This window comes from Lissotriton helveticus, chromosome 9 (genome assembly GCF_964261635.1).
Source record: "Lissotriton helveticus chromosome 9, aLisHel1.1, whole genome shotgun sequence".
NCBI classification, from domain to species: domain Eukaryota; kingdom Metazoa; phylum Chordata; class Amphibia; order Caudata; family Salamandridae; genus Lissotriton; species Lissotriton helveticus.
Genome location: NC_136070.1, coordinates 183,520,054 through 183,539,780, shown reverse-complemented (window position 1 = coordinate 183,539,780; position 19,727 = coordinate 183,520,054). Strand labels below are relative to the sequence as shown.

Sequence of the window (19,727 nt, the reverse complement as noted above, 5' to 3'; positions counted from 1 at the left end):
TCATTGAGTTAATGACTAAATGTAAACAGGTAGCAGCTAAATGACTTAAAAGAGAGGAGTTAGACTTCAAAACATGAGCAGACAACCTTTATTCCAAAGATGCATGACATTTATATGGTTACAGTGCATGCCATTTGCTGTGAAAGTCAGTGCAAAGGCTCACTGCAATCTCAAAATCCAGTTAGCAAAATAAATGTCCGCATAAGGTTCACAATTGTATACGAGTTCGAAATTATTTGGTTATGGTCAGTGTGCCCCATCAAATCTATTTTATGAATATTCGGAATGCTCAAGGTGCATCAGATAAAAATCGTGCTGAGCAGAAACATGATAAATGTCCATGTGAGGTCCTTTCATCTAGGCCTGAGGGAATCGTAAGGTCTTAGTGCAGTTGGTTATAAAGGAAAGTTCCTTAACTCTGAGCCATTGATCCCAGCTTGTTTTGGTTTTTAATTTGGTTCTTTATGGAGAATTTGAGAAGTGCTTAATCAAAGTAGTTAGCCATCAGATGGAATCACAATGCCTTGTAGATCCTCTATTCTTTGGCTCAGTACAAAGTAAAATTGTTGAGTATTAAATATGAAGCTGCAAGTATGACGCTGTAGTTCTTATTCCGCAGATGCTACACTCCGGCTCCAGTGTGACGCTTAGCCAATCCCAGCAATCCCGAGAGCTGCAGCAGCTCCAGCAGCAGGCCTCTACCATGGTGCCAAAGGAACAGTTCTTGCAGCTTCAACAGCAATTGCTGCAGTCGGAAAAGAGGAGTCAACAGCTTCAAGAGGAGCTTGAGAACAGGACTTCTGATGGCAGCACGCCACAGGTATGATCTTTTTTGGAAGATGGTCTTTCCTAATGTGGTGATTTTATTTCTAGTCTTTGAACCTCTTTTGATCGTTTCTCTGGTTATGCCAGTTTTTTCCAAACTTCTCCTTTGGTGAAAAAATCAGTGTCTGACAACCTCAACTTTTGTGATTTCTCAAAAACACCCCTATCTGCTGAGATGATAAACCAGTTTTGTGCAATATCTCCCAATGCCGGTGTTTCATATGCCAGGCAAAAATCTCAAAACTGATTAAAAACTCTTAACAGAAAATACCAGATGAATCTGTTCACCCTCAAAATAGCACACTTTTATAACCATGGATGACACTAAACTGACTTTTACTTACCTACTAACTACTACTAACTGGACTGCTTCTACACTTCTCCACTTAAGTCTACTTGCTTTGCATATCAAGCCAATTGACTTTTGTTGTTCAGTGTGCTTAACTCGTGGGACTTTGGAATGTATGTCCCTTGTGTGTTATCTTCATGTGTTGTCTGTGTTTTGGCAGTGAATGAGTTAACATGTCAAGATATCCCTTGGGCTACTTAAGATTACAGTATGCGATGGAGAAATAAGTCAAAAGCTAAACATTTATTTGGCAGTATATTTGGCAACTAGGTTGTCAGCCAAGCTTGGGAGTAATATATATAAATTATATATTGTCCATTTATGTAGGTATCTTCTTCAAATTATTTCTCTGATTTGATGCGCGTAGCACTGACTCACACAGACCATGACATAGGCTTCATACAGAAGTAAGCTAACTTATCATTTATTTACTAATTACAAGATTAAATAAGCATTTACATGAGCTGTGCTGCTTTAAAGGATTTGTGTTCTTTCTATTGCCTTCCAACTTATTATATTACCAGTGAACTGTTTGAAGGCACAAACTCTACTACTTGACAACTGTTAACCTACCTACTTAAAAACAGAGGTTAATCGATTGTACTAACTTTATTTAAACGCTGCCATATGCAGTGGTTCTGGGTAGGGCATTATAAAGGGAGGGTTTGTCCTTCGGCATGTGATTTGTTTGAGCATTATTTTGTTATAATATTTGTTGACTTTGCTGTATTTGTAACATTTGTTCTGCCTCTGAGCTCCTTTGCTTGTGTGAGCTTTGTGTTGTTCTGCAGGTGCTTTTTTGTTAACAGTTTTACTAATTGTGTTTGGTGTATATGCATGTGTAACAGTAGACTTTATAATACATTGACCTCGGGTGAAGTGTACTACTTGCCTTCTTTCCATAGGCCTTGCTACCGGAGCCGCGAGCAGTGCATACAGATTCCTACAGGAGGATTGGGCGCCTTTGAAGGCTCTGCTGCATGAACGCCCTCCTTCCATTCACAGACACTAATAATTAAAACTGGCATAAGCTGAGAAATGCTTTAAATGGAACAGTAATGACTGAATGGTCCTTTTTTTTTTTTTTTTACTACTGAGCCGTCTGCAGTATTAGTGTATTTTTTAATTTATTTGAACTCCTACTTTTGTTGAGAAAAAATTATTTTATTTGAATGACTCAATCATTTTATTTATTTATTTGAAAGATAATTCATTTGTTTTGGGTCAACCCAAAAATATATTTTTGCTTCTTTTTCATCCTGCATGTTGTAAGTATTTATAATGAAGGCAATACATTTTATATGGTATTTGTATAAAACTGACTTAATTTATACTTAATTTTGTACAAACTGTATGATATCTTTTTGTCAAGAGAAGGGGAGCATTTAATGTTCTATGTAAATAAAGAGATTTTAAATATCACATACTTTGGATCTTATTAACATATGATGTAATAAAATCTATAGCCTATGTTTACTCCCCCTCGGGTTTTCAAATAACTAGACTGGCCCTTCAATATATAAGCTTCTTTCTGTACCCATCAGCCAAGTGACCTGATTTTCAGGAGGATGTTAAGAAAGGTTGTGTTTTTTTTCAGGGTGATTAGTGTTAAAATTGTTCATTGATACTGTGAGTGTGCACTGTAATCAAAGCCCTATTTTATAGTCATGTTGCTCTTGCTGGTGGGCCTGCTTGCTGGCAGCAATTCCTCCTGGGTAATGGCAGCCAAGGGCCATACAATCGGTTAAATGGCTGTCATGCGTAAAAAGTTCTTCCACAATCTAAACAATGTTTTCTTGAATTTCCTTTAAAGCAACATCGTTGTATACAAAGGATGGTGTACTTGCTTTGTTTCTTCCCTTTATTGACACAATTGGCAGAAGAATTTCTGTTTAAATTTGCTTATGGAAGAATGGGAGTTCCTGTTTTATATGTCAACCAGTTTCAAACTTTGTAAACCTGTATTTGCCAATTTGTGGTGGGAAACAGAGGTGAACAGCCTAGCACCCTATTGCTGGGTATTCAACGTGGTATTGACCCCACCAATCCATCAATTTATATTTGTCATTTGCACATTGGTTTAAATGAGTTTGCTTTATTGCAACCAAAATTAACAGACTGCTCTTACATTGTTTTGTTCTACTTGTGAGATTTTCCAATTTTCAGCATGGTTCCTTGAAATAGATGGATCTAATGCCACAAATTAAATTATGTAACATTGTTTTTTTATTTGCTGCCCTTTTTACTTACAGGTCTTCTTGCTTGGACAGGTGTTTAACAACCAGTTATCAAATACCAAATATATAACATTAAATAGAGCATTCGATAACACCATTGTTAGCATTTAATCCATCCAGAGGTTTTTTAATCTAATGTATGTTATGAACTCTTAGGGTTGTCCCCCTTCCATTCCCACTGTAGAAGAACCTAGTACCACCCTGTAGGAGGACCAAGAACTCTGTCTCATGAAGTTTATAGGAGTGGATTAGAAACCATTCACAGACAACTGCGATTAAGTCTGGTACAGTAGAGACTTTGCTCACAATCTTCAGATACCAGTCATGTGGGAGAGGTGTGGCGCCGTGGCCAGGGCGACTGACGCTGGAATCTGGGGATCAGGGTTCGATCCCCGGCTCCGGCGGCAGGTTAGCCCAGCACCATGTGACTCTGGGCAATAGCTTGCTTAATCTTCCCGACGGCCCCCAGCGCCTAGAGACCCGTACGGGTGATTGTGCGCTTTACAAATGTGGATTATTATTATTATTATTATGTATAGTACCACTGTCAGCAGAGGCTTCCTAGGCCTCATACATTCACCTGGGCCTCCCTATAGAATTACCCAAATGATTATTTTGAAGCCTAGTTGTTATGGCATAAAGGTGTGTCCTTTCTGAAAGGTAACAAAATGATTGTGCTAGTGGACAAGCCTTTGATTTTGTTCCACACAAAACATCAACTGACGTTACGGACAACGGAGCATTGAGGTCACAATTACATTTCTTGTTCCATACATATGACTTGTTACGGTGAACCCCTTGTGTCTTAGCATTTGTTGAGTCTGAGCTTCAATTTTCAGATCAGGCTCTCTAGGATTGACCTTTGAATGTGTATTACTTGAACCCAACAAGTCTGTTACACTGTGGTAATCTAGATCTTAGAAGCCCTCCACCCACTTCCCAGTTGATGAAGATGACTTTGTCTACCTCTCTATTTCTGCAGCTCACCCAAGCTTTTTTGTTAATTAACTTTAATGTTTCTATACTTGCGATCTGTCATTCTTCAGTCCAACAGCTTCAGGCATGTGATTTGTCCCACATGGAGTGAGTAAGGGCAGTATCTAGAGGTTGATCAGCTGTTTGTATCCAGGGCTAATCCTGCTGCAGGATACCACTAGGTTCTCCCTGATATGTAAGTGCTAACATTTACTGTGAGCACTGTCACCTACAGAATTTTTATTAGCACATGTCCAGGTTTAAGAAGAGCATCATTTTATCCCATTTACCGGGTCAGGACTTTACAATGTGCGCTGATCGCTGGTGTATGTCTCATCCAGACATTCAGAAAATGTGTTCATATGTTGGAGGCACGGAGAAATCTTCCCTTATTGCTATGGAAGTGTGCATCAACACTAAATGTCTCTGACCTGTGCATATGTGTCTCTTGGTACAGATACATTGGTATCCTCAGGATATCTGTGCACTTCCAAGACTGGTCTTATTTTTGCTAGGTAAAATGCTTAGGTCATGTGCCCAAAATCTGTAAATGGCTACATACCCTCACTCACGTGGAAACATCTTATGAGATGTTTCATAAGCTCTTCAAAACTTATTTATTTTCTAACAAATTTGTTTTGCTTTTAACTGCGCACAGGATGTGATGCACCATAGTACTTCAAGATATTTGACCTACAGCTGTGATAAATGCACAAGTCCATTAATTTATTCATGGGGTAATCTCAGGTTTAACATGTACATCTTACTAAGCTACATCATCAAGTGATTTCTTAGATGGCTGAAACCCATGTCATAAGGGGCCAGAACTTTTCCATGCAATGACAGCATGTCTCATGCTATTCAAGTAATCTTGGTGATCAACCTGTGAAATCACAAGTCTATTTTTGAACGTCAAGACTACTGGTTGTGAACTCTTAGAATATCTTCAAAGGACGCACTTCATCTATCTAAGAGCTTGGAATCCAACGGTTTCCGTTTGTGATCGAGATGATGGTCTGCCTTCTCATTAACAGCACAATCCATGGAGGTCCTCCGCTAAGTGAGTTATGGGCTCACTTCCTCATCCACGTGCCTTGCAGAAAGCCACGCTGAAGGTCGTGGCCAGACTAGCTTAATTTGAGTACTAAAGAGCGATTTTGTTTTTAATTATTGTTCTGTTCACCATATTTCACCTGTCATTGTGGAAGGATATGTTGATGTGTTGTGGTTCATAGAGGTCTCTCATCAAGAGCCTGTAGAATAATTAATTCATTTGAGGGACTAAGCATTTCACAACTCAACTCTGCCGATGTCTATGTGAAGAAAATGATCTGAAATCTTCTGGTCTGAAATATGATCCTCCAGTCTAGACTTTTAAGCTCTGATTCACTGACCATCAAATCTACTCGGATCTACACAACTACTGGTAAAATGTTGTACCATTGTCAGCCGGTTGCCTTTTCAGTCAGGTCACTCAATCATTTCAAATCTCATTGCCCAGTTATTTCATTGCACTTTTATGGCTACTTTATACCCAACTGTTGACGTACCTAACATGAAGTCTGAGTGATAATTGCCTTTTGTTGTCCCAGTAGACTAATAATAATAATAATAATAATAATAATGAACTCTTTAGTACCAAACAATGTTGGAAATGGTGTAAAGCTTAATCATCAATGTGTTTCTATGCCAACACCTTCTCTGTTGCAGAAGGCTTTTATATGGCGCATTCTGTTGAACTTTTTGAAACTCATTGATTCTAATTCCCATGTGGATTTGGGATAGTCCGGCTGATCAAGATGTAGGCACAAGAATTAAGATTAAGTGTGTGACCTTATTTAAGACATGCTTATGTTCAGAAGCAGCTATTTGGCTCGGCTTCAGCTACCCAATTGTTGCTCTGATCATCCCATTCAGTAACACTATTAGGTGTCTCCTGGGTTTAGACCGAATGTGGTCCTCAATGTGGCTTACCAAAAGTTGTTGTTCATCTGTTTATCCACTACAAACATAGCATTCAATCAGACATTTATAGAGCACGCCAAATCATCTGTGAGTGTCTAGAGGCGCTGGAGCTGTATGCTGCTATGTGGGGGTTTGATTATTCAAATATCCAGATCTTAACTCTATTCTAAATTTTTGGGGCGATGGTGTGGTCATGAGGTTTAGGGGAAGGTGCAAGAAGAAGCGTCCTCGACTGTTGGCTCGATGGATCTGCGGTGTGTCTGCAAGAGAGAAGGAGGCCGATCGGAGGTGCCTGGTCGGTTGGTGGAAGGTCTGGCGTTTGCTGATGTATGCTGGTCCTTCATTGTGCAGAGCATTGTAGGCATGGGTCAGCATCTTGAACTGGCATCTCTTCTAAATCTGGAGCCAATGTAGCTTATTGAGATGGGGTGTGATATGGGCCCTTTTGGGCAGGTATAATAGAAGTCTTGTTGCTGAGTTCTGTATTGTCTGGAGTCTCTTAAGGAGGCGTACAGTGATTACTACATAGTGTATTTCCATAGTACAGCGTTTTGGTGATGAAGGCCTGCGTGATGCTCCTTCTGGTGTTTACCGGGAGCAACCTGATGATCTTTTGGCGCATGTGAAGGATGTGGAAGCAGGCTGATGAGACTGTGTTTAACCTGTTTCTTCATGGACAGGTTGTTGTCTAGGATGATGCCGAGGTTGCATGCGTGGTCTGTTGGGACAGGTGGCATGCAGATTCTGCTGGCCTACATGAGTGGTTCAATGACGAGGTGTTGTTCCCAAAGATGAGGACTTATGTTTTCTCTGAATTTGAGACAGTTCTTCATTCAGTCCGCGACATTCATCATGCATCTGTGGAAGTTAGCTTTTGTCGTACAGGAATCTTCACATGGATCTTAGGTAGTGAGTGCATTTGCTGTGCGTCACCTGCCTAGGAGATCATGTTGAGTCCATGTGATCTGACTGTGTCGGTCGGGGGGGGGGGGGGGGTCATGTAGGTGTTAAAGAGGGTCTGGCTGGGAGACGATCCTTGGGGGACTTCTGGTCCTCTTGGGCTTGGGGTGAACGTGGGAGATGTATCCTTTGGGTTCTGCCAGTGAGGTACAAGGCAATCCAGTTGAGGACGTTTCCTGAATCCTGATGTGGTGGAGTATGTAGATCAGGAGACGGTGTTGAATGCGGCGAACAGGTCCAGGAGGATGAAGGTTGCCATTTCCTCGCGGTACAAAAGGGCTCGGATGTTGTCTATGGCTGTGATCAGAACTGTCTGGGTGCTGTGGTTAGCTCAAAATCCTTATTGGGAGGGGTCCAGAAGGTCGTGGCCTTCTTGTTGGTGAGTGAGTTGTTGGTTGATTGCTTTCTCGAGGACTTTAACTTGGTAGGGAAGCAGTGAGATGGGTCGGTAGTTCTTCAATTCTGATGGGTCAGTGGAGAGTTTTTTCAGCACAGGCCTCACGTCAGCGTGTTTTCAGTCCTCTGGGAAGGAGGCAGCAGTGATTGTCTTGCTTCAGAGTTTGAAGGCGTGGTGGGAGCATGGGTCCTCAGGAGTTCATGGTGGAGATAATGGCTCGAGTAGTGAGGAGTTGTTCGGGGTTTGTGTTTTTTGGTGTGCTCAGGTTGATGCTGTCTGTGGTAGAGGGTTGGCATTCGCCCTGTTCATATATGGCCGAGATCTTGTTTGAGGAAGAATTCCTGGGCAGGAGTGATGTCGTTCTCTGTGCCTGCGGGATTGCTGAAATCCTTTGATCGCCAAGAGTTCTTTGCTGTGGTTTGTGGTGGTTTTGATGCGGTCTGCTAGGTTGTTTTCTTAGTTTCAATCCGGATGCGGTGGTACTGATTGAGAACAGTCTTGTAGGCAGTGCAGTCTTCTGTGTTTTTTGCTGATGCGCCACTTTCTTTCAAGTTGTCGACAGTTGCTACTGGTAGAGGGCAGCTCCTCTGTGAAGTAGCTTGCTCTTTTTCTTTGTTGTTTGACCTTGGCTGTCTTGGCAGGGGTGATGGCGTAGGCGCATTTTGTGATCCACTGGGAGAAGTTCTTTGCTGTTTGTTCAGGGTTGCGTGTAGAGACTCGAAGATGGGAGTAGAACGTTTCATTCAATGGTCTTCTGATATCTTTTTCTGGTCTGTTTGTGTGGATATGAGGGCCTTGGTGCTGGGGTAGTTGGGCACTGAGATGGTGAAGTGTGCGCTGTGGTGGTCGGACCAGGTGAGTTGTATGGTGTGGATGTATTTGACTGTCACTCGCGGTGAAGATGGGGTCGGGTGTGTGTCCTGCATTGTGGGTGGGTAGGTGACAAGCTGCTTGTGTCAGATGCTCATGCTTTCCAGGAGGTCGATGGAATGGGCGTCACTGACTCCATTGAGGTGGAACTTGAGTCGATTGCGAGTGGGGCAATAATTTCCAGGACTGTGTTGCCGAAGCTGTGGCGTGGTCCTGGTGGTCTGTAGGCAAGTGTACCTCTGTTGCTTTTTCCATCTCTGCGGCGTTGGAAGTTAAGGTGTTCCATTACCAGTGTTGGGTCGTCAGGGGATGTTGTGCAACAGATAGTTTCCCTGAAAATGATGGTGGTTCCGCCTCCGTGCTTGTTAGTTCAGTCCTGCTGCCTTTACTTGTAACCTTCAGGGATGTGATGGCAATATCTGAAGTGGGGTGAAGACAGGTTTCTGTGAGGAATGGAAAATCCGGGGTGGGGGAGGAGATTGTGTCCCAGATCTCTGTGGCACCAGAGTCAACGTGCATAGAGTTGGATGCACAGGATTGTAATCGTGGGGGTCTTGGACGATGTCGTGGGTGTGGCCGTGTTTGCTGAGTTGGTGGCATTTGATTTGATTTGATTTTGGATTTGTAGAGCGCGTAGCTACCCAAGGGCGTCCCAGCGCTATAGTATCAGCATGAAGTGCTCCTGGGGGGGAATTATTGGGGGAAGAGCCAGGTCTTCAATAGCCTGTGGAATGGCTTGGAATTGGTTGCTTCAATGCTGAATGCGAGGCGGCAGTGTCGGAAGTAGAACGGTCCTTTGGTGGTCCTTAGGGATGTGCAACAGCAGTGGTGGTGGATGCGTCCGAGGTCCAGAGCTCGGAGGTCTGCAGCAGTGTAGTTTCATGGAGTGGAAGGCACTCGGCACGGTCCAGGCTCAGACGTGCTTGACTTTGGCGCGCCGGTGGCTTGGCCGTGCAGCGGCCGCCCTAAGTAGCCCTGGGAGGTGGGAGGGACTGGTAGGGAGGCGCCAGCGAGGGGAACAGGAAAACTTCGGAGAAGGTGAAACGGCGGGCATTGGCAGTGAAACTAACCAAGTTACCAAAATGGAATAGAGAGATGCCAAACCCAAATCCTGCAAAAAGACTATCACAGATTAAAGTTACCAGTAATCAAGTTCCATTGCCTAGACCGGAAGCAGTCGCCTGGCAGAGGGACCGAGCAGCTGGCATCGAGGGCAGAGATGCAGCACGGTCAGGAGGAGCTAGGCAACTGGGAGAATGGCTCCACAAGACCAGGAAGTCAAGGGCTTCTCATATGGACCGATCAGTGGCTTCCATAATGAACCCTGAGAGGTGGAGGGGCTGATAGGGAAGGCGAGTGGCGGGAAAATGGGGAGGGGGGGGGGTGAAACTGCAGGATCAGGCAGGAGCAGTGAAACCAGTCAGCAATTTCTAAAGCTGAATAAAGAGATGCCAAACCCAAATCAAGCAGATGGACTACCTCAAATTAAAATGCCAAGTAATCCAGTTCAATTGCCTAGACAGGCAGTGGTCGTCTGGCAGCGGGACCAAACAACCAGGCTTGAGGGCAGAGACGCTCCACAGTTGGTAGGAGCTAGGCAGCGGGGGGAGTAGTTCATGAGGCTAGGTGGTCAAGGGCTTCCTATACCTACACCAGAACCATTACCTATACCTACACCAGAATCATTACTTGATCCAGACTTAGACATCAAAGCTGATCTTGATCAGCAGGTAACATTCTTGAAGCTCTTTACTAACAGAGCTTATTTAATAAGGTCCCTAAAGTCAACCCTTCACCTAACTGAGCTTTCTGGTTATCGGTGCTGTCTTGGATCCATCCAGAGCATTGTCATTCTTTATACTAACAGGTTGTGGTCTACAGATTTCTGAAAATAAGCAAAAGCCTTATACTGTTGCAGGAGTCAGCTAGTAAGCAGATCCGTGCCTTGGGATGTCTACAACATAAGTATCTTTCAGTCCAAATCATGGCTAGCTCACAGTGCCTTATATAAACTTAGCATGCGATTTTGACAGACCTAGAACATGACCCTTTAGTCCCCAAGGGAACCAAGGAAACCGATAATCACCTTTTTGTTTCTCACTCAAGTGCGTCTTTAAACAAAAGAAAGACATGATAAAAGTTTACAATATGTTTATTGGAACTATTGTAGTCACTGTTTTAAAACGTTATTTTGGCTGTAAGCCATAAAAGCACATGGAATACAACATACATAACACATTTGGCATTTACAGTATAAATGTGCAAAATTCTGTACGGTAATATAACCAATGAAGCAACCTATGACTTTGCTATGAAGCGGGCTCCTACAGAGTAAGGATTTAATGCAGTTTGTCCGAGGGCCTGGTACCTCCCTAGGCTTGATTTGATTGTTGACATAATTGCGTATCCAGCTATTCTGAAGCTAAGCAAAGGTGGCTTTCTGGGCAATAAAATAGGTTAATCACCTGCCAAAAGGTTAAAAAGAATATAAAAACTCTAAAATATATCCTATTAGACAACAAGTATTAGCCTTCCTATTTTCCAACGATTGTACAGCTTTCATGTTGCTGTTCGCCACTATCCAAGTTTCTTTTGAGGGATACTCGACTTGTACCTTATTCTCCACACACTCATCAGAAAATTTGTAGTCCATTATGAAACGTATGTGCTGTGATAAGTAGGCAAATATAACTAAGCAACGTAATCCGCATTACTAGCCAGCTGTATACAATAAACAACCCCACCATGGCAAATAATATATCTGTGAAGGCCTACCCTCACTCGTGAGTATGGGGATATTAGTGACCTCTGGCATTAGCAACAGACCCGATACCTAGCTTGCGTTCGTTTCAGGATAGGTCTCGCTGCCGCAATTCAAATGTGAATAATTCCTAGCATGAAAGACTAGGTGACTATACACCCAGCAAGCAGAGGTGATAAGTATTAGCAAAATGTCAAAAGCTTTAATACAAAGGTTGCAACCCGTTCTCTACGGTGACTTCTGAAATGTAACTCAAAATGCAATAGAGCCTTAGGCGCATCGCACCCTATTGTCCTTTTGGTGGAAGCCAGATGTGGGCAAGTCTAGGACACGGTCTGAGAATTTCCTCCTTACCCTCTCTTGCTTCAACAATGCCTGTTTTCAATTAGAAAAAGTTACAACATTCACTGCCTCATTAGCCTTTCTGCTAATCTGAACTCTCTAGCAAACACTTCTTCCCATTTTGCTTCAGCTTACCTGGCCTTGCCACAGAGCAAACAGGTGCCACCAGGTCCGCCGCGTGGTGAAAAATACTTCATAGCCTGTTCAGAACAATACCCAATCCTCTGTGAATCTATGGATTTCATACAAGAGTAAGTGAATTCAAAGCTCAATCCATGTGTCTGGAGAACACAGATTTATCCACAGGATACCTCTAAGGCTCAAATACGATCAATAACCTTTCAACATGGCCCTTTCATACGTGAATAATCCAACTAACAGGCCTAAGTTTACTCACTAGTGTCCGGTAATCGAATGTAGAATTCTCACTCTTTAACTTTATTTACATCTGTTCTTTCTTGCTTGCCTTTAATATTGGAAGATCTGGAGTTTTGGGTCTTGCAATGCTGGTTATTAAAGAACAAAACTTACAAACTCCAAAACACAGAAGACAAAGGGACAGTGTAAGGATCTATGGAATGGCCATATTGTTTGTTTTGAAACGGGTTCTGGATGTGACTGGCCTCCAAAATAACTGTAGATCATTAGGAGTAAAGCAAGTATGTACTGGTGTATGTATTTATATGGCGCGCACAAGGGCCAAAGCACATTATTAAAGACCATCAAAGTCAAAGGGTAAGAGAAGGGGAAGCTGGGTTGTGAACCATTAATGCATTTTGATGTAGTCTTCTTTAAAGATATGCTGTTGCAGATCCTGGATGCATAGATGGAAAAGGCTTGCTGTCTTTTTTTTTTTCCTTTGTGCAATTCTTAGTCAGCAGCCTGATAATGTCCTTGCTGTAGGTGTGCCATGATCCACCAGCGATGGTAAGCTTGTCTGCAAGATAAGCAGGGTTGCTGGTCGTGATAGCTTTTAAATGATGCAGCTCGTCTGAACCAGGACAAGGGTGGCAGAATGCATGGAGACTTCAATGGGAAACCTCGAGAAGCTTCTCCCCCACTTCAAAGATACAACTGGGTATAAGTACTAGACCTTAGACACCAACAGTACAATTCTGGACCTGTGGATACTCTGCCAGCAAGGACTGCTGTTCAGCTGAAATTCCATTCTGTTGGAATGGACCCTGCTGGATCCTTGCTTTGCTGTGCCCACCTGCTGCTCTCCTGCCTGGGTGGGAAGGACTGAACAGCATCTCTTGAACCCAGAGTGATTCTATGGGCTCTTTGGCACGCCGCCTGATCTGAAACCTCGGGTACATAACAGGCTTCCAACAACCTTGCATCCGGACTCTTCCACCGTGAGTCTAACCTGTCAAGTGGTGCCACCCCAGCCCTGGACCTTTCGAAGTGGGTTTCGGGTGTTTTGCCAGCCTCTATAGGGCGCATCTCCTCTGTTGCGCCATGCAAACCCGATTAGAACCAATGCATCTCTCTGCTGTGTGGATTGGAACCGTCGCATAGACTCACATCGTCACCGCTCCCCACATCACCTTCAGAACCGCCACTGGGATGACTCATCCTTGGTGCTGGCCCTCACATCGACGGCAGCCTCAATGACTATGACTAATTCCGCATTGCAGCCTTGCAGCTCTTCGGAACTGATGCATCGCCCCGGCTGCGCACTGCATCCTCGACACTGGACTTCACATCGCAAATCCTGTCTACAGGAACCTCAACATCGACACAACAGGACCATGCACTGCAGCCTCATCAGATCTCGGAATCACAGCTGTGCGACACATCTTCGGTGCAGATCAAATCAACACTTTGCAAACCAGGGTTTAAGGTACTCTGCTCCAGTGGGCCTAACTGGGTCCCTGTAGCTGGCCCGTGCTCTATTGCCGTCGGCCTGAACTTGTGCCTTTGTCCCAGTCGAGCGCAACCAGGTATCCACAGCTGGTGCTTTATGGCGTTATTTTCTCTAAAAACGTTAAAATTGATTAACTCCGATTCTAAAATTGGATTTTTGCCATTTTCGTTTTATTTATTCAACATCACTCTATTTTTCCAATACTGTTGTTTGCTCCTTTTGTGGTGTGTTTTCACTGTGTTAATGTTTGAAGTGTTGTACAAATACTTTACACATTGGATCTAGGTTAAGCCTGGTTGCTCTGTTCCAAGCTACCAGGGGGTTGAGCACAGGTTAATTTGGGTTTTCTTGCTCGCTACCTTGACAAGTATTGTGATTTGTGCTTGACTAGGGCTCACACCCCAGTCAACCAATAACCGAATTTCTTACAGTGCTGTTTTATCATGATGTAGTAGCTCTCCATTTTACTTTATGGCATTTTGTTTAGGGTGGCAATGGCCACGAGCTGCTTTTAAGGAAGATGGAGCAACGCATGGTGGATGTCGAGCAGAAGCTGAGAATTGTGAAGCTTCTCCTTCAAGAAAAAGTGAATCAGCTGCACGAACAGGTATGCGTTTTTTCAATGAATATTTGAAAAATAAATGGCTCCAAATTGGGAATTTGGATGGTTTCAAGTTATGCTGTTATGAATTGACCAATAAAATGGTAAATTAAATCATGCTAAATTCATCATGCCACATATGCAATGCTTGGGAGCTGAGATACTTGGGGATAGCTGTATAAATCAGTGGAGGCACCCCATCTTTTGACGTTTATGGGCGGTGACTAGTGCTTAATTACCTTCTCATCTGTCTGAGGTGGGTGACACCAGGTGTCTTGTAGGATATACTACAAGGATTATGTTAGACCTGGCACCTTGGCGTGAGTTTCCCTTCCACTTTTTGCTGTTGTGCCTCAGATGTTTTTGCTGGTGTCCGCGACTCAGGGCACTGCGCCACGGCCAACCCGTGCCGCAGTGCAAGTGCTCCCTACTGTAAAGTGTACATGTGATTGATATACCTGATTGGTTCATTGGATTTACTGTCAGTCCCCAGTAAAGTGCACCAGGAGTGCCAGGGCTTGTGAATGCCAATACTGCTAGTGGGCCTGCAGCGCTGGTTGCGCCACCCACAGAAGCAGCCTTAAAATATGTCTAGGGTCTGCCATTGCAGAACCTGCGTACAGTCTGGTACTGTCATGCTGGCTGGGCGAGTGCACACACTTGCCAGCCCCTAAACCTTCCCTTAACTTCATGTTAGTCACCCCTATGGTAGGCCTGAGGGCAGGGTGCATTATAAGTATAAGGTAGAACATGCCCAGATGTGTGTGGCATGTTCTAATAGTGAATTACTGCCAAATTCGTTTTTCACTATTGTAAGGCTACCAGTTCCCTTCTAGGCCAGATGGGCTGCTGGAATTATTACACTCTATAATCCCAGCAGGCTCAGGGAACATGGTAGAAATTCATGTTTAGTATGCCTGAACTCAGAATAATAAAATACTTCTTTTAGTAAAGTTTATTTTAATATCCTGTGTTTGCAAATGCTACTTTTAGAAAGTTAGCATTTGCTTGCCTAACCATTTCAGCCCGCCTCTGCTTGGATGTGGATCTGACTGTCTGGTGTGTGTGAGTGACAGGGCTGGGAGTTGACAGGTAGTGATTAGCAGGAGGACCCCTTAATGGGTGGTGGGAGTTTCCCCTGAATGATGCATCAGGCTGTGCTCTGCCTCCACAATGCTGGCTCCGCCCTCCTGGGGAGCGACTGATGACTCAGCCTGCACCTGGCCCAGGAAGGACCGAAGCTTGTCAACAAAGTACTCAGGCCACTCCTGCCCTCTCAATGCCGGCTCCGCCCCCCTGGGGAGCGGCTGATGTGCCTGCCCTCACACTGAATACAGAAGTCATAAGTACCCACAACAAGTACTCAGAGACTGAAGCAGTTATGCAGAGGCCCCCCTGGCCAGGGAGAACAAAAGAAACTGTGTATAAAAGTAGGAGCCCTGCTCCTTGTAAATTAGAATCCTGTTTCACCACGAAGGACCTCTGCCCGACTAGAAGGAGAAGAGACGCTAGGAGAACTGGCCTGCTGCTTGCCTTGCTGAGAAAGGAGAGGAAAAGACTTGATGAGAAAAGACTTTGCTGCTTTGTGCTTAAACATTCTCCAAGGGCTTGACTGAGCTTGCCCCCTGACCTGAGCCACAGGACCATCTGGCTCAACCTGCCTCTGCTCGTCTGCCGGTAATTAACCGGGATATCTACTACTGCCGGAGCTGTGACTTTGGTGCCCCCCAGCCCCTCTCTGAGGCCGTGACCGACTGTGTCTCCTCGTCCCCGCCGAGGAAGAGCTCCGCTCCGTTGAGCCGCTCTTCCCCCGCTGAGGAGATCGCTGTGTTGACCGCCTGGAAGGCTCGCTGCTGTGGTGCCCCCCAGCCCCTCCCTGAGGCCGTGACCGACTGTGTCTCCTCGTCCCCGCCGAGGAAGAGCTCCGCTCCGTTGAGCTGCTCTTCCCCCGCTGAGGGGATCGCTGTGTCGACCGCCTAAGAGGGCCCGCTGCTGTGCCTCACCCTCCCGCCAGAAATCCCTACCGGACGCAAAACAGACCCAGGGGACAGACCTCCGACTTGGACGGACGCCTCGGGTGCCAGCCTCGCTCTGCACGAGCCGCTGGGCACCTCGCCTTTGTCCCCGGAGGAAAGCCGCCACCGAGACCGTCAACGGGCTCGGGGCCCGCAACGTTTGTTTTCCCCCTTTTTGTTGTGCCAGCCGCCCTGCCTACGAGTGCCCCCGGCCTCCAGATCAGCTGTGGTGCGAGCCGCCTTTCGCAGCTGACTCGCACCGCTCTCTGTCCCTGCTCGCGGCGCCGCTCCGCTCTGTGCGAGCGCCTCAGCCCCTCCCGCTGGAATCCGATCCAGGCGGGCAGGAGAAGTCTCCGGCTGCATCCCGCGCCCCGGCCGCAGTGACAGAAGCGGCCCCAGGTTCTTTGGCCCTTGCTTCCCGTGGGCCGCCCCGAGGCCAACACTCACCCCTGCCTGAGCCCCCCCGACCTGTGGGGGCCGCCCGCATCGACAACCCCGGCAGGGCCGAACGCGTCCCACGCGGGAAGCGTGAGCTTTGGGCGGTCGGGCCCCGATCTCGGCCCGGAACGGGCAGAAAGCATCCCGGAGCCCCTGGGCTGGCTGCAACAAGTTGGGAAGGAGCAGTGTGACCCTCAATACCCCCCAGGAACTAAAAGAGCCATCCTGAAAGGTACACTGCAGGAAAACACCCATCTTAAAGACTGAAAGTACATTTTGAATTACAACAAGGAAAGCTTGCCTATTTACAACCTGTGGGCACCCCAGAAACGTTATTTGATCTTGTGATAAGTCTGACCTAAGAGATATATATATTTTACATAAAGAAGCGTATTTTTATATACTCACAGCCTGGTGTCCATTTGTGGGGGGATTGGTATATTTTACTGTGTGTGTGTCTACAAATGCTTAACTGACTAACGCCTGGAGAATCGCCTTGGCTGCTCACGCCACGCACCTAGAGGGTGAGCAAGGGTAATTCTGAAGGGTCATCCTTTGCCCTGACTTAGAGGAGAGGGTCCCTGCTTGTCACAAGTACTTACTTGCGCCAACCAGAGACCCCCAATTCTAACATTGGTGGCAGCGGTGGGATTTGCGAATTTGCATTTGTAGTTTACATACAGTGAATTAGATCACCACATAGGGAGAGCAGATCTATAACGCAGCCACAGGTTTCCAGTTCCTTTTTTGCTAATTTTGTTGAGACATCTGCCATTTCTGAAGCCATGCCTGGCTCACTTCCTGCCGGAAGAGCGCTCTCTACCTTCTCTGGAGCAGATGACATAGATTGGAGAGAGGGAGCCTTGAGGAGCTTAACCAATGACCAGCTGAAAGATCTCTGCACAAAATGCAGAATTGCCAAAGGTGGATTGAGCAACAAGACCCAACTCGTGACGGCGCTGAGAGCCTGGAGGGAGTCAAGAGATCCACAGACCCCGGTGGATATCATTCCACCAGATGGCGCTGGAGAGCCCCCCAGAGGCCTGTCACCAGAGGAGCTGGCAGACAGGGCCGCAGACAGGGCACATGCAATGGAGATGGCAAGATTAGCTGGGCAAATGGAAATGGAAAAACAAAAACTGGAAATGGACAAGCAAAGATTGGCCATGGAGGCACAGCAACGCCAGCTGGACCATGACCTGAGAATGAAGGAGTTGGATCAAAGAGGTTTGGGAACAGCTCCTTCTGGTGGCAGCACAACGCCGGTGCAGGTAGAGTCCAAGGTGTACATCCCCAAAGATATAGTTAAAGAATTCTTTAGGGGGGATGACATAGGACAGTGGTTTAGGGCATATGAGGTAGCCATGTCCTCCCACCGGGTCCCTGAGAAAGATTGGGGAGCGGGGTTGTGGGGAAGGTTCCTTAGCGAAGGGCGGGACACCCTGCTAGATTTGCCCACTGCAGAACAGATTTCTTATCCCCACATGAAAGAGGCCTTAATGACCAGGTATGGGCTTACCCCTGAATTATATAGACAGAGGTTCAGGGGGTTTGCAAAGCGTCCTGGGACTACGTATGTGGAGTATGTGAATTTTTTTTGCAGAGCCCTGGATGGTTGGGTGAAGGGTAACAAGGTGAATGATTTTCAAAGTCTCTTTGATTTAATTGCATGGGAGCACTTGTCTGATAACTGTTTTCCTGAGTTACGCCAGCACCTGATTGATAGCAAGCTGTCCAACCCGAGGAAGCTTGCTGAGGAGGCGGACCGCTGGCTCAGCACCAGGGTCCACAAGGGTCCAGTGGGAGACTCCGCCAAGGGTGGGCAGGGTCCCCAGCAGAAGAGTGGGGGGGACAGGGGTAAACAGAAAGGGTTCCCTAAAGGCCCCCAAAGTAATCCCCAAGGGAACCAGCAGAAGGGTTCTCAGCCTCCCCCACCCCCAAAGCAGAATGGGGCCCCGACAGGTAGACCTGTTCCAAAGGGGCCCTTCAATTGTTACAAATGTGGTGACCCGGGGCACATAGCCAGTGACCCCAAGTGTCGCCTGTTTGGAAAACCAGCACCCACTGGTGCTCCGCCCCGCCAAGTGACCAGTGTTCACTTAGGAGAAGAAGTGATGGTCCCGGGGGGTGGAGATCCTGTTCAGATGACCCTAGTCTCACTAGGAGACAGTGAGATGGTCCCTACAAACTACCTGCCCTCTAACACTAAAAAATATGGGCAGGTGGTTACCATCAATGGTAAGAAAGCTGAGGCTCTTAGAGATACAGGAGCCAGTGTGACTGCAGTGAGGCAGCACCTGGTGTCTCAAGAGCAGGTTGTACCCCATGCCTACTGTAGGGTTGTCAACGCTGACAATTCAGAGAGTCAGTGTCCGATGGCTCAAGTTCCCTTCGAGTGGGGGGGGGTCTCTGGTACTCTGCAGGTCTGTGTGAGGAAAACCATGCCTGTTGACTGTTTGCTAGGGAATGACTTGGAGGACTCCCCTTGGGAAAAGGTGGAGAAAACGACTCACCTGAAGATGGTGGGTCTACCTGACTGGGCGTGCGTGACCACCCGGTCAATGGCAGCCAGTAGGGGTGATCAAGAAGTCCTGGGACCTGAAGGAGAGGCCCAGGAACCGGCCTTAGAGAGAAGGCGCAGGGGGCGCGGGAAACCGGCCCCTGCTGTTCCCACGGTCCAGGAGGAAGCAGACCTTGAGGGGGATGCCCTGGAGCCTACAGGGGAACAGATTGCTGAACTGGGGGACCTGCCTGAGCTGACCCATTGGCAGCAAGAAGGAGGCCCCTCCAGGGAGGAATTCTGCAGGGAGCAGAAAGAATGCCCTTCTCTCGTGGGTATGCGGCAGCAGGCTGCAGACCAGGCCAATGGTGTTCAGGCCAAAACACATTATGTGTACTGGGAGAATGACCTCCTGTATTCAGAGCCTAAGGCTGCTGAACCTGGGTCAGCCCGTGTGCTGGTGGTACCCCAGAAGTTCAGAGCCTTCCTACTGGGACTGGCTCATGATGTGCCGTTAGCAGGACATTTGGGGATGGACAAGACCTATGACAGGCTTGTCACCCACTTTTACTGGCCCCAAATGCACAAGAGCTCAGATGCTCATTGTAGGACCTGTCCAACT

At 46.4% G+C, this 19,727-nt stretch overlaps 1 protein-coding gene across 7 annotated transcripts in view; it reads left to right on the top strand.

Moving 5' to 3' along the window:
• NIN (ninein) overlaps positions 1 to 19,727 on the top strand; it is a 298,787-nt gene that overhangs the window by 257,016 nt on the left and 22,044 nt on the right. For 4 of the 7 annotated variants that reach the window (XM_078659731.1, XM_078659730.1, XM_078659727.1 and 1 more), the window contains 2 exons: positions 620 to 820; positions 14,039 to 14,158. In XM_078659731.1, coding sequence (XP_078515857.1) covers positions 620 to 820; positions 14,039 to 14,158 — 321 coding nt within the window. Of the gene's footprint in view, positions 1 to 619; positions 821 to 2,079; positions 2,597 to 14,038; positions 14,159 to 19,727 lie in introns of those variants that run through there. The other 3 variants (XM_078659732.1, XM_078659729.1, XM_078659728.1) reach the window with 2 other exon arrangements.